Source organism: Crocuta crocuta, unplaced genomic scaffold (assembly GCF_008692635.1).
Source record: "Crocuta crocuta isolate KB4526 unplaced genomic scaffold, BGI_CrCroc_1.0 scaffold228, whole genome shotgun sequence".
Classification (NCBI taxonomy): Eukaryota; Metazoa; Chordata; class Mammalia; order Carnivora; family Hyaenidae; genus Crocuta; species Crocuta crocuta.
Genome location: NW_027532820.1, coordinates 3,598,940 through 3,612,961, shown reverse-complemented (window position 1 = coordinate 3,612,961; position 14,022 = coordinate 3,598,940). Strand labels below are relative to the sequence as shown.

Below are 14,022 nucleotides of genomic sequence, written 5' to 3'. Positions count from 1 at the left end.
TGCTACACAATAGTATGTAAGGAGACTCATGAACCATCTCTAAGACTTTCTAATACTAAAGTATAACATATACAAAAAAATGAGTCATAGTATGCTAAAACCCTAAGCATTGAATACGTATTTCTTTATGATNGGAAGGGGTGGTGGAGAGAAGGATGAATTTCTCTTTCCCCTTTCTGTGCAATTGCTGTATCACAAAGGGTCTGTTTTGCAGGAACCAGAGAACACTTCTGAAATATTCTATTACCTACTTGGCCAGGAACAAGAACAAGAGAGCTCCAAAATGTTTTCTGGGGCTGTGGAAAGGCTAATTTTACCACAAAATTGTACTAAAATGCCCTTCCAGTCTCCCCGGGGAACTTTGTCTAGTACCCAATGATCTCTTGAAGTTTGAAATATTTTCTCCTGAAAAGAAGGCTTATACTCTTCAAACAACCAGAAGTTACAGACAATGGAGAAATAACAGTGCATTAAAGCAAGATCAAGGTCTACAGACCATTCACCAGTACTCCGTTGGCCTCCCTGTGTAAGGGAGTGGGTGGGATCTGCAGTCACGGTCAGTGGACAGAGAAAAGGTGAACCAGGGGAAGAGGGTAATATAATAGTGTGTGGTGTAAACAGGCACAGCCGTATGTACTAAGTAAACAAATGAGGAGAGGCAGAACACCGGGGAAGCCTGGTGCACTGAACAGGAAAGACCTCTACCAGGAACTGTATACAGATTCAAATAACAAGAGGGGCACCTGTGGCTCAGTCAGTTAAGAGTCCAACTTCAGCTCAGGTCATGATCTCCCGGTTCATGGGTTCGAGCCCCGTGTCTGGCTTTGTGCTGACAGCTCAGAGCCTGGAGGCTATTTCAGGTTCTGTGTCTCCCTCTCTCTCTGATCCTCCCTTGCTCATGCTTTCTCTCTCAAAAGAAATAATCATTAAAAAAAAATAAGAAGAACAAGGAAAGTAGAGTTGGATAAAGAGGATTATAGCTAAGAGGACCTCACAGACCATGGAGAATTTCAGGCAGACACCAGCCAAGGTTCAAACTCCTTACATACTCATCAGCTTTGGGGGTGGCCCAATCTACCCTTCAGAGAACAGACTTGGGGTAGAGATCCACACAGGCCCCTGGAGATGGGCCAAGGCCCTTGTGCAGGAAATTCCAGAATTCTAGGTACCAGGATAGGGTCTGAAGGGGCATGGTGAGAGCACGTGGCTGCATTGCCTCGTCCTGCTAACGACTCTTTCAATGCAGGGACATGTGGCTAGAGATGGGCCAGAGCAGGGTCCTCAGAAACAAAGGTCCAAAGCAAGGCCCTCTTCTTTAGATAAAGGTAGCCCTGAACTAGGAAAGGCAGTGGCCCTTGAAAGACAAAGGGGTGCAACACAAGAAAAATCAATGCGTGCACCAATTTAAACATTAAATGGCTGAGGGCTAGTTCCTCCCCCCCCCCGCCGCCCCCTTCTATCTCTAGATGTTTGAATGACCTGAACCTCACTGGGCTTCAGTTTCCCCTTGTACAAAATGATGTCACTATGAGTCACATTACACGGGCTCTGCTAATGTGCAATTTGACTCTAAGCTCTGACAGCTCCCCACATGAGGGCAGAGGAGAGGGCCCGGGGCTCACAGCCCTCCTGAGGCAAGAGCCAAATACAAAATGAGAAGCGCAAACTGACCCACCAATGCCTAAAACACAGTGTGGGGCAGTTTGTGTGTGTCACCTGCGCGGGGTTTCTCTGAATGGGACACGGGCAAGGCCATCCAGAGAGCCTGCGGCTTTGAAGGGTGGATCCTGAGCACAGGGAAGCCAGCACGAGATGGCCCGGCAGCCACACACCCGGCCCTGCCTGGACCTGACGAATGAAAATGTATTTCCTGACTGAGCCAGGCAGACGGGCCCCCTGGGAAACTGTCTCTCCCTCATCTCACACGTTTCCTGATGGCATGCAATTAGCCGACCACCTTAGCAGAGCGAGTGTGAAGGTTCTTTCACACTGCTTGGCTCTGCTCTGAGAGCCACCCAGGTAAGGCTGCAGACGTGTTAAGAGCATGTCTTCATTTTCGCTCCTGTCTTCTCGCTCTTCCAGCTTCCCGAGCTCAGATAAAAGGGTCTCTATGCCCAGAAACTGGCAATGTGTTAGGTGGCTGTTGCTGAGTCCAGGATAGATGGGAAAGATTCAGGATTGACTTATAATCTGGGCACTCACTTTTATCTAGAGAGATGCAAAAGTCCCTTGTGGGGTGTGACACAGAAGTGGTAAAGTGTAAAGATAATCTTCCTTTAATTCGGTCAAAGAGGAAACACCCAGGCACCTTTCCCGCCATGTCCTGCCATGGGTGACAATGGCACTACTCTAGTGACCCAGGACCCTGTCCATGTAGAGCCGTCCCACCTCTGTCCAGCTCCCTCCAAAGGATGATAATTCGAGAAGCATGGCCAGGAACACAAACACAGGTGTGTGTTCATTAGGCCCTGCCCTGTACTTAGTTCAAACACTGGGTCACTATGCGGTATTATGTGAGCAAAGGGACCGGAAGTCTCCCCTGACCACACGCCCAAAACACCAACTCCTTATGACTGGTGTAGGGCAGGAGATTGGCGGGGTTTACATTATAGGCCATGTGATTGGTGCAGTGTCCTCTGAGCAAGGTCAGACCCTTGGCAGGGAACAGACAGAGAAGGGGGAAGAAGCTGGGGGGAATGCAGATGTACCTTCCCTGTCTCAACAAGAGCAGCAAAATCCATGCTAAGGTGATCTGTGGGAAGGGGCGCCTGGGTGGCTCAGTCGGTTAAGCATCGGACTTTGGCTCAGGTCGTGATCTCATGGTCTGTGAGTTCAAGCCCCGCATCAGGCTGTGCTGACAGCTCAGAGCCTGGAGCCTGCTTCAGATTCTGTGTCCCCCTCGCTCCCTGCCCCTTCCCTGCTTGCACTCTGTCTCTCTCTCTCTCTCAGAAATAAATAAACATTAAGAAAAAATTTTAAGATAATCTGTGGGGATCCGAGTATAGATTAGTCAAGCGTCAGCAGTGACCACCATAAAAGAAGGGTTGTCCATCAGGGAGAAGTAAGTTCCGAAGAGGCAGAACACACAGAGCACTCGAGGGACAGAGCAGGGCACCAGTACCATGAGGTAGGTTGCTTTTTTTCCAGTGGAGATTCCAGTAAATGACTGGGAAAAGTTTCCACACAGTTAGTAAAGAAGAAAAGGAGAAAATCATTATTGACTCTCATCACTGAAGAATATGAGATGTGCTGACCCCAAACTCAAATACACCATAAGTTCCCATAACCCATATTCTATAATAACTAACGTCCGATTAAAATGGCTATGGCCCTTATTTAAAAAGATAAAAATAATCGGCGAAACACAGATTGTTGTTACACAGAATCCGACGTGCCTTATGTCAATGTTCCTCACAGGATGGCTCTTTATCAAAATCTGACAGAAATAAGGATTCCGTAGAAATATAGTTCCTGATATGAAAATGTGTCCAGTGTCTTCTGTTAAGTGGAAAAAGTTTCTTAACAAGACAGGATGCATATATGTATAAAATACACACATATATGATATCACAAAATACCAAAATATCTCTGGGTGAAGAGATTGCAATTTTTTTCTTTTTAACTGTGGTTTCTGATTTTTTCTACAATGGGAATATGTTACGTGTGGGGGGGGGTTTAAAATTTAAAAATGTGGTATAGGAAGGTCAGCCTGGAGAGGGCAAGGGAGGCCTTTCCCAGGAAAAGGGGGCAATGGAGCCCTTATCAGAATCAAGCTGCTCCCTAGCACAGCCTACAGTGCACCTCTGCTGCCCCCTTGTGGTTGGGAAAAGACCTGGCACGCGCAGCCCCTAGACCAGAAGGCTCCTGGACGGAACTCCAAGGTGATCTTGGATAAGTTCCTCTTTCCCTTTTCACCAGTTCATGGTGTGGATTTGTCCCACTCATGACCATGGGGCTTCTGCAGCAGCAAGTGCCATACCGCGCATGGGCACACTCTCTGTTCAGGAGGCTAACAAGATGGATACGGACTCTGGTGGGGGTCCAGGACCCAGAGATCCACTATGGCAGGGGTGAAGGGGCAGATAAGAAGGGGTGAAGCCCCAGGAGACTAATGGCCAAAGGGAACCATGAAACCAGAATCCTAACGTGGTACTGGACACCGTCTCCTTTGCCTCAAGGGAATCAAGGCGATAGCACATAGAGCTGGTGACGTTTATTTACTTCTGCCATCTGTCTACAGGGCGTTTGAGGTGATTGCCCTTGATCTGCCACTTGAGCACACATTCCCAGAAATGCAGAGGGTAGCCCAGTGGGGTCACAATGCCCGATGTTCCCAATGATGGTAATTTTAACTTCTGAGCAAATAAGCCTGCTGTTCAAGCGTCAGGCCACAAAGATGGGAGCCATATTTAATGTTATCATCAAATGATGTGCTAACAGATACTACCTGATCCTTAACAGCTGCAAAATCGCCATTAGGCATTTATGCTAAGCCTTAAAATGATTAAATAATATTTTTCTTACCTAAAAGTCTATTTTTCTCCACTTGGATTGTTTATAACAACTCAGGGCAACAAGATCCCCTGACTAATGAACACTTTAATTCTTAAAGCATAAGTAGGCGCTGTATGTGTACACACACAAACACATGCATTCTGGATTAAACTCCCCAGCCCTAACCCTACACCTCAACCCCTTCCTCTTGCAGATGACCCAGGATAATGCTCAATATGCTTTGCCTATACTGAGGTTCCAGAGCCAGACTGACTGCAGTTAAATGCACCTCTCGCATTTACTGTGTGACCTTGGGCAAGTGACCTAACCATTCTGAGTCTCAGCGATCTCCTCTATTCAGTGGGGATATTAAAAGGACCACCTCATAGGGCTGTTGGAAGGTTACATGAGTTAATATCTGTGATGCAATGAAAAGAGTACCTGGCAAGAAAGTGCTAGAAGAACATATTAACTCATTCTGTCCTGTGGTTACTTTTTAAAATGGGTTTGAGGGACACCTGAGTGGCTCAGTTGGCTAAGCCTCTGACTCGATTTTGGCTCAAGTCATGTCCTCACGGTTCATGAGATGGAGCGCTGTCAGCATGGAGCCTGCTTGGGATTCTCTCTCCCTCTCTTTCTGGCTCTCCCCAGTACATACATGCACTCTCTCAAAATAAATTAGAAAACTAAAAAAAAAAAAGTGTCACTTCTTTTAAAAAAAATAATAAAATGGGTTTGAAACATAACGAATGAGTGAATTTTTATAAGCAGTAATTAAAAAGACAAACTTGATTTTCTCTTTTCACTAATAAACACCATTTGTTACTAAGACTGAATGACGATGAAGTGGCCTGGCCCTCCCTGGCCACCTCGAACATTTAATGTCATTTTTAGAAGAATCAGACTTATCCAACCTTGTTCTCTCCCAAGCTTCCTCCTTAAGCCCCTCATCAGAACCCTGGTAGGAGTGGCTCTTCCCCAATCCCATATATTTTAGTAAAGAACGCGCATGTGTGTGTATGTGAGTGTGCAAGTGCACGTGTGTGGCGGGAACAGGTGGGTGGAGCATGGCTGTCCCAGACACCTTGGCACAACTACCCCCTCAGTGCGCTCTCCCCCACTTCCCTTCTGCTCTGCCCCTCTTTCCGTCCCTGCCATTAGGCCCTTTGAAGAGGTCCTTACTCCAGCGACACTCACCTGTTGGTGTTCTCCAGAACCTCTACCTTCTTCCGAAGCTCCAAGTTCTCAGTTGAACAAGACTCCACCCTGCAGAGGAGAGAGAAAGAAGGCAGTTAGCTATGTCAGTAGAGCAAATGTGAGGCCAGGAGCTAGGGTGAGAGAAGGAGCTGTGGGCATCTCTCTAGGGAATTCCCTAGCTACTCTAGGGAGGTGAGGGAGAGAGCCTGGCCAGCCTGAATTGGGAAGAAGGGTAAGAAGACAAAAGAAAAGAGAGAGACAGAGATGAGTAATAAGTGTCTCAGTAATGGAAAACAAATAGAGATGGTACAAAATGTAAACTCCTTCTGGTGTGTTCCAGTCTTACTTCCTCTCACCTCATCCCTATTGCTCTCAACACCTGTCATCCGTCTCCCTCTACTACAAGGGCCTGGCTGCTGCTGGCTCTACCCCTGGCCTGGAGGACTGATAGGAAGCCAAGGCGTTCGGGACAGGCTGAGAAGAGAGGACAAAAACCCAGCGCCTCAAGACAAGGAATCCAGGCGCAGGAGCGTATGCACGCCCCAAAGAGGCAATAAAGACCATCCTGACCCCGGATGCCTACGGAAATGGCTGGAACAGAATGGAACTACTTAATGCCAAACTACCAATACCTAAACCAGGACGGAGAAACAATAACTTCCAGTAGGAACTTCAAGAACCACCCAAGGATCCACTCCTTTCCCCAGACACACGGGAAGACTCCTTCCTGGGTCAGGGGCCTCATTTGCATCTGAAAAGGATACGTGTTCGTCAGCTGAAGAACCATTCCTACCTAAGGCTAATATAAAGTTGTGTTTCAAGCCTACATCAAAGGCTAATACAAAGTTGCTGTTTTCCTAAGAGCCCTCCTGATATTTTGAGCTACTTGGAAGAACAAAAGATGCCTTCGAGTGTCTCCGTGAGAAGTCGCTAGCCTGTAGCATGAATTATAGTAGACAAAAAATAAAGGACACCAGCCCAACTTACTGCCCTGCCTGTGTGTTTCTCTATGGTGTGAGAGAAGTGGCCGAAGGAACTGATTAATTAGCACTGCCCTTTCCACTGAAACAGTGCTTCTCCTCGAGGCGTGGAGCGTTCCAGAAACATGAAGGAGTGTTAACATTTACACTTGTTTGCAAGGAAGCCTTCAAGGCCCTAAGGAACTTTGGTTAGAACACTGTGGTATAAATGCCTACTGAGGGTACTTTTTACTTCCGGCCAAACTTACCAAGTTTGCCCTCTAAACACCACTAGATGGCAGGCAAAACATAGGCGATGACCAGTGGGCCTGAACGGTGGCCAGAATGAACTTCGCTTCTCTTAGAAACCCCAATGCTTTGCACACCCTCTTCCCCAAGTGTGTCACCCAATAAACACACCCAGTTTTGCAGGAGGCTTACTTTTTCTCCAAGCTGTCCATGTATTCTTTCTTCTTTCTCCTACTTTCCTGGGCAGAAATCTGAGATATAAGGGGAGAAAAAAAGGATTCACTTCCTGCTGTCTCCGTAAGTCAGTTATGTGCAAATGGAAGAGAGGAGTCCATTAGCACAGAAATCACCAGAGTCCTGCTTGCTGTTGTAGCCGCTCTTCAGTTATTTAACCTGCTGACTCATCTGTGAATCACGTCTTCTGACCCCCCTGGTTTCAACCAGCCCGTGTTCTCACCAAACTAGGCCCCTGGTTTCAACCAGCCCGTGTTCTCACCAAACTAGGCCCCGAGTGGGAAGTATGGCGGGCGAGAGTCACAGACCATTTGTATGGTCTTGGGTAACTGAATTCAACTCCGTGTGCCTTAGTTGGCTCAATTATAACAGTTTCTCTTAGAAACTAAGAGAGTTGGGCTTGGTCGTACATAACCCCCCACTCCCCACTGGTTCCGCACGTGGACCAAGAGACATAAGTGAACTCTTTCTGTCTTCCTTTCTTTGCCTCCTCCCTCCTGACCTGCTTGTGCCCTAGTCATGCCCCTGGGGCTCACCTGTAGGGGCTTAGGGCTAGGAGACTCCAGAACAGTGGACTGCAGATTTTTTTAAATCAAAAACCCAGGAAAGAAAGAAATTAAATAAACACCCATAATGTATTTATCTTTATTTATAAATTATGTACATGCCTCCAAGAGGGAAATATTGTATACATCACAAAACAGAAGGCTGGTTCTGTTTTCGGTAAAGAAAAAAATGAATGGGAGTTCTACTATTTTCCTCTCTCCCCTGAATGCATCACCAGGGACACCCAGGAGTATGGACACCCGATCTGCGGCCCACTGACCCAGAGGATGGGTGGAGGGGCTGGAAGAACACAGGGGTGAGTCGTGCCTGCGTTCTTGCTCCCCAACGAGGGGAAAGGCAGGGCTGCGTCTTGTCCCCGTCCACGGGACAAGCCATAGTTGGTCACTGGAAGAGGGGACTAGGGACATGCAGGCTCACTTCTGGTCACAGTCTCTGCTCATAGAAGCACTTCGATTTAGGGCACCTGGATGGCTCAGCTGCTTAACTTCCGACTCTTGATTTCGGCTCAGGTCATGATCTTGTGGTTTGTGGTTTGAGGGAGGGATTATCTCTCCCTCTCTCTCTGCCTCTCCCCTTTCTCTCTCTCTCTTAAATAAATAAATAAACTTTAAAAAAAAAAAAAAACAAAAAACCAGAGCAGGATTTAGGTTTGAAAGGCTCACCTTGTTCTTGATTTTCCTCCGAATTTTCTTCAGAGCCTTCTCCTCCGATTTTGTTAGAGGCAACTTGGTGGGGATGGGATAGCCCTCGGCGATCAGGGTCCTCTTCTCCTCTTCTGTCAGGACTAGTGGGCCTGATCCTTGAAGTTTCTGTGAAGTTCAAGGGGGCAGAAGAGGGTCAAAACAGAGCAACTGGGAACACTGAAGAAACATTCAAACGCCTGAGAGAAAAAGATGCCCACGTGCTTTGGGTGAGAAACGAGGACCTTGTAGTGGAAGCAAAGACGGGGAACACACCATCACATGACCGTTACACCCCGAGGATTACCATTCAAGGGAGACGGTAGAGAAACCTCCACCCATCAGTTCCCAGAAAGTACCCCACTGGTGAAAACCTCAAAAGGAAAACTACAGGGTTCATCTCTCACATCTCTCGAGATTTTGTGGCCTTGCAGTGATGGAGGATTCACTTGGAGCTCCGTTTGTGAAAGAGTTTTGTTCTCCTGAAAATGCAGTTTTGCAAGTTGCTCTCCACACACCAGGGGTCACTTCTTGTCCCTCACTGAGATCTAAGGGACCAGAAATGCACCTGCAGGCACATCCTATCGAAGTCTCTGGCTTCAGTAGAGCCCAGATTGTCCACCATCAGTAAAGATCAGGACTGTAGCTCATCTCATTTAGCCCATAAGACAATGATGTGTCTGCAACTGATCAAACGAGCTACGTGCCGACTGCGTATGAGCCTCACATTACATTTCATGGAACCCTCAACACAAACCGGCTCTCTCAAGTGGGAGCTCCTGCTCAAGATGGAGACTGAATGAATCCAAGAAAGGGTGAGGGCAATTAAACATTACACTGTAATAGGAGCTCAAGGTGCATTCAAAATCTAGAGAAAGAGACACTTCTATGAATTTGTGTGACAAGAAAAGGCTTCGGTTAGGAGATGAGACTTGAATCGTGCATTCTAAAAGGAAGGCATTCCAAGCAAAAGGCAGTATTTTGAAAACTGAATGAAGATGCTGCTCCGGAATGGATAAGTTCTTGAAGCAGCAAAGGGTCGAGGCACCCAGTACAGAATAGAGGTATTAGGGTTTGATACCAAGAGCTAACAGAGAAACGCAACAGGCTCTGTGGGTGTGACACTGGGAGGATTTCTTCCAGAAACATGTAGACTGGATTGACTGTAGGAGGGTAAACAGACATATAGGATGAAAGCTATTCTAGTTACCAAAGGGGTGAGGAGTTGAGTTAGAGCTGGTAAAGAGAGACTGGGAAAAGTTAATTCCCTCATCCTTGGTAATGGTGAGAGAAATGAATGTGGCCACAGATCTAGAACTTTCTGGGACACACTGAATTTAAATTTTCAAACTTAAGTTAATTGATAGATGGTTCTTACAGAATTTTTCAGTATCTCATCCCATTCAAATGTTCTCTGTGATACAAATTAAATATTATATAAATTCCATAAGGTTGATTTTAAGTTTATAACTTTTCAGATTTCATAGAAATCAATGCACTCTTCAGAACAGTAAAAAGTTAATATCTAGCCCTATTTTTATTGGGAAAAAGGTGCCCTTATATATACTTCAAGGATGAATGATGACTTGTCCTTTCTAACCGGGGTCTTTGCAGCAAGAACTGTACCACACGGGGGCGCCTGGGTGGCTCAGTCTGTTGAGCCTACAACTCTTGATTTTGGCTCAGGTCATCATCTCACAGTTCGTAGGTTCAAGCCCGGTGTCGGGCTCCACGCCAAGCACGAAACCTGCTTGGGATTCTCTCTCTCTCTTTCTCTCTCTCTCTCTCTGCTGTTCACCAGCTCATCCACATGCTCTCTCTCTCTCTCTCTCCCTCAAAACAAATAAACACTAAAAAAAGAGAGAGATTTGTACCACACAAGAAAAAGCATTAAGCTGTATTTTTGAGCTTTAGACATCAAAATGTTTAATCTCAGAAACACTTTTAAGTTCATCAAAGATGCTATTTGAAAAATAAGTTATGTCCTCTTACAGCCCACGGGGTCATCTAAAGTGATGGTAGATATTTATGACATGATTTTGAGAAGGAAGGCAGCACAACGTTTTTATCCACTGTGCTGGTAGCTGTGTAAAATAGGCATATGAGTAACAGCCAGGTGTGCAGAGGGAAAGGAAGAGCACTGTGTTAGCATGGCCAGGTTATAGGCAGGTCTTCAAACGTTTAAGATGGTTATCACCCTGTTTTAGCAAATTAAACCTACAACTTCCTTACAAAAACAAACATCAAGTGGCCTTGAAGGGCACCCACTCCTAGTGAAGGCCCAGGTGACCTCGGGGAAGGCGTGTCCAGAGATGCCTGCAGAGTACTCACGTGAGGCGCTGTGAGGAGGGGAGAGCTGGACAGGGCGGAGGGGGCCCGGGGCGCGGCTCTGGCGGGGCTGTGGGTCTGAGGCAGGCCGAAGGGGTGCAGGCGGGGGTTGGGGCTCAGGCTGCCCTCTGAGTCACTGCTGTGGCTGCTGGGAGGGGTGGGAGGTAAGTGCAGGTGTTCCACGGAGGCTGAAGAAAAGAAAGTGATTGCATCCATCAGACACCAATGAGCAGGACTTGGGGGAGGGTTAAACATCTGTACATCCATTCATGAAGGAGCTGAACCAAAGGCTGAGGATTCTGCAGGCGCTGATATGGAAAACTCTCCAACATATACTGGCAAGGGCAGGGGGTGGGGGGAATCAAAGTGCAGGACCGAGCATCAAGAGGTCCTCCTTTTGTATGAAAAAGGAGAGAAGGAGAATACACTCACATGTGCTTGTCTCTGCATCAAGAAACTGGAAAACACATAAGAAACTAATAAAATTATGACCTCAGGGGGGCAGCGGGAAATTAGGGTGGACAGGGATGGTGCAAGCATAACTTCTCACTGTACCACTTCATATCATGTATATTGCTTGACTTGCAAACCATGTTAATGTATTAGGTACTTAAAAAAAAATCTTCTATAGGGGCGCCTGGGTGGCTCAGTCGGTTTAGCGTCCAACTTCGGCTCAGGTCATGATCTCATGGTTCATGGGTTCAAGCCCCGCATCAGGCTCTGTGCTGACAGCTCAGAGCCTGGAGCCTGCTTCAGATTCTGTGTCTCCCTCTCTCTCTCTGCCCCTCCCCCACTTGTGCTCTGTCTCTCTCAGTCTCAAAAACAAACAAACAAACAAAAAATCTTTTATACAAAATGAGCAAAACTTGGGGCCCAGGAGGGTTTCCAGTGGCTGCTTTGACAAAAGCTCATGTTTCTGAAGGAGTGTGAAGGGTAGGGGCCTGCAGGCAAGATGTCACCTGTTCTTCCTTCAGAGAATACGAAATGCATCTGCAGACAGGCAGACAGGCACTGGAAAATTAGCGTGGGGGGTGGGGTCTTCCCGCTCCAATGGTCCCCTAGCATCTGACAGTCCACCCCTCGCCTCTCCTCAGGGAGTCACGGACACACTGGCTGCAGTGGCTGTTACCACACACACACCTCCAGGGCAGCAGGGAGAGGCTCCCGGAGGAAGCGTCCTCTCTGAGTTCAACCTTTTTGACAAAAGAGCTCTCCTTTGTCCGACCTGTGGACGTTCTCGCTACACTGGAATACCTTGAGAGCCAGCCACTGTTACTGAGCTGAGGGGCATAACCCGGGGTAAGCCTTTAACCCCACACCCTTCTGGGGCCCCCAGGACGACAGGGCCTTAGTACCACGCCTGGGCCAGAGAACCGCTTGAGGCCGCGAGAAGGCCTCAGCCTCTTCTTCTCTCCCACAGATAGAGACTGCCCGAGGTGCCATCAGGGGGAAGGGCCTTCTGAGGCACAACTGTCCTAAGGAAGTCGATCCCACCCACAGCTGCCTTTGGAGGTGACAAACAAGAACCAGGTGGTTCGCCCTTAAAACACCTGAATCTCCCAGGTAACAGGTACTGTCCCCCTCGGCCACACCCCCTGCCACCCTCCAGCTCCTTACGCCACACATTTCTCTCTTCTCTCTGTCTTCTTCTATTTTTAAATTTGTTTATTTTAATTTTTTTAAACATTTATTCATTTTTGAGAGATAGAGAGAGAGAGAGTGTGAGCAGGGGAGGGTCAGAGAGAGAGAGGGAGACACAGAATCTGAAGCAGGCTCCAGGCTCTGAGCTGTCAGCACAGAGCCCGACGCGGGGCTCGAACCCACAAACTGCAAGATCATGACCTGAGCCGAAGTCGGATGCTTAACCGACTGAGCCACCCAGATGCCCCTTTAAATTTCTTTTTAATTTTTTATTTATTTCATTTATTGTTTTATAAATGTTTATTTACTTTTGAGAGAAAGAGCAGGACCATGACCAGGGGAGGAGCAGAGACAGACGGAGACAGAGAGAGAGAGAGACCCACGCAGGATCCACAACATCAGCACAGAGCCCGTTACAGGGCTCGAACCCGTGAGCCGTGAGATCATGACCTGAGCCCTCTCTCTGTCTCTAACCTTGTTTTTCTCCTTTTCTAACATCCTACCTTTCACTCGCTGCTTCCCTTTTTCTCTGCCAAAGTCCTGCCAAAGAGCTCCCTGGGTTTTTAATGTCTTTTGGTATTCTTAAAGTGAAAGAATTTTTTTTTGGTAATTTTTTTCAATGTTTATTTATTTTTGAGACAGAGAGAGACAGCGCATGAGCAGGCGAGGGGCAGAGACAGAGGGAGACAGACTCGGACGCAGGCTCCAGGCTCTGAGCTGTCAGCACAGACAGAGCCCGACGCGGGGCTCGGACTCACAGACCGCGAGATCATGACCTGAACCGAAGTCGGACGTTTAACCGACTGAGCCACCCAGGCGCCCCAAGCTAAAGAATATTCTAAAACAATCCATATATCTCTAGTGCCAACACCTCTGCCAAAAGCTCCAGGTGCCTGAAATATGTGCCGACCCAGAAAGGAGTCCTGGAAGAGTTCACTAACGTGTGGAATGACTTGCACACGGAGGCCATGAGACTGGGGTGGCTTTACCGCCATGGCCTGTGCGAGGAGACCCAAGATCAGTGCCCGTAGATGCTTCAAGGTTACCAAACTGAAACCTAAGGACAACTAATTCACAAACAGCCAATTAGGCTTCAAGCTACAGCCAATCAATAACTTCCTCACTTTGCTTCCGCCAATTATAAAAGCCTCTCCCTGAGCCCCCCCTGGTGGGATGCTCCTAACCGCTTCTTGTTTGGCACTGCCAGCAGGAGTACGGTTTTGTTCAAACAAACTCCTAAGAATTTTTAATATATCTCAGTTTATCTTTTAGCAATGTTAAAAAAAAGATCCCCAGACCCAGGAGCAAAACCCATTAGGGGTTCGCACTGCCTACCACACTGTGCTGTTACATTCTGGAGCACTAGCCACGTTCTTATTTGTCCCTTTCACTTCAGCACAGTCCAAATTATTCTAATGCTTTTCTCCTTTGCAAGCAGAAGGTACTCCAGACACAAGGGAAATGGCATGACATGAAAAGTGAAGGAAACGTGAATCCCCTCTTTCTTACTTATTAAGAGCCACTGACCTGGCTATCGGTGCCTTGATATCAGATTTCTAAATATCATTTGAAATGCCGGCCTCAGATTACTTGCAAGGTCTGGGGACAGCAAGCTACTTTGCCTAGAAACTCCACTGCACACAAGGATATTGAGTTTCCTTCTCTCTGTTTAT

General features: G+C 47.3%; 1 protein-coding gene across 2 annotated transcripts in view; it reads right to left on the bottom strand.

The window, feature by feature from the left end:
* The window catches only part of CREB3L2 (cAMP responsive element binding protein 3 like 2), a 121,186-nt gene that overhangs the window by 18,159 nt on the left and 89,005 nt on the right, over positions 1-14,022 (bottom strand). For both annotated transcript variants that reach the window (XM_077781023.1, XM_077781024.1), the window contains exons 5-8: positions 10,712-10,896; positions 8,363-8,509; positions 7,092-7,150; positions 5,692-5,760 (exon numbers count right to left, since the gene is read on the bottom strand). In XM_077781023.1, the coding sequence (XP_077637149.1) occupies positions 5,692-5,760; positions 7,092-7,150; positions 8,363-8,509; positions 10,712-10,896 (460 nt within the window). The remainder of the gene's footprint in view (positions 1-5,691; positions 5,761-7,091; positions 7,151-8,362; positions 8,510-10,711; positions 10,897-14,022) is intronic.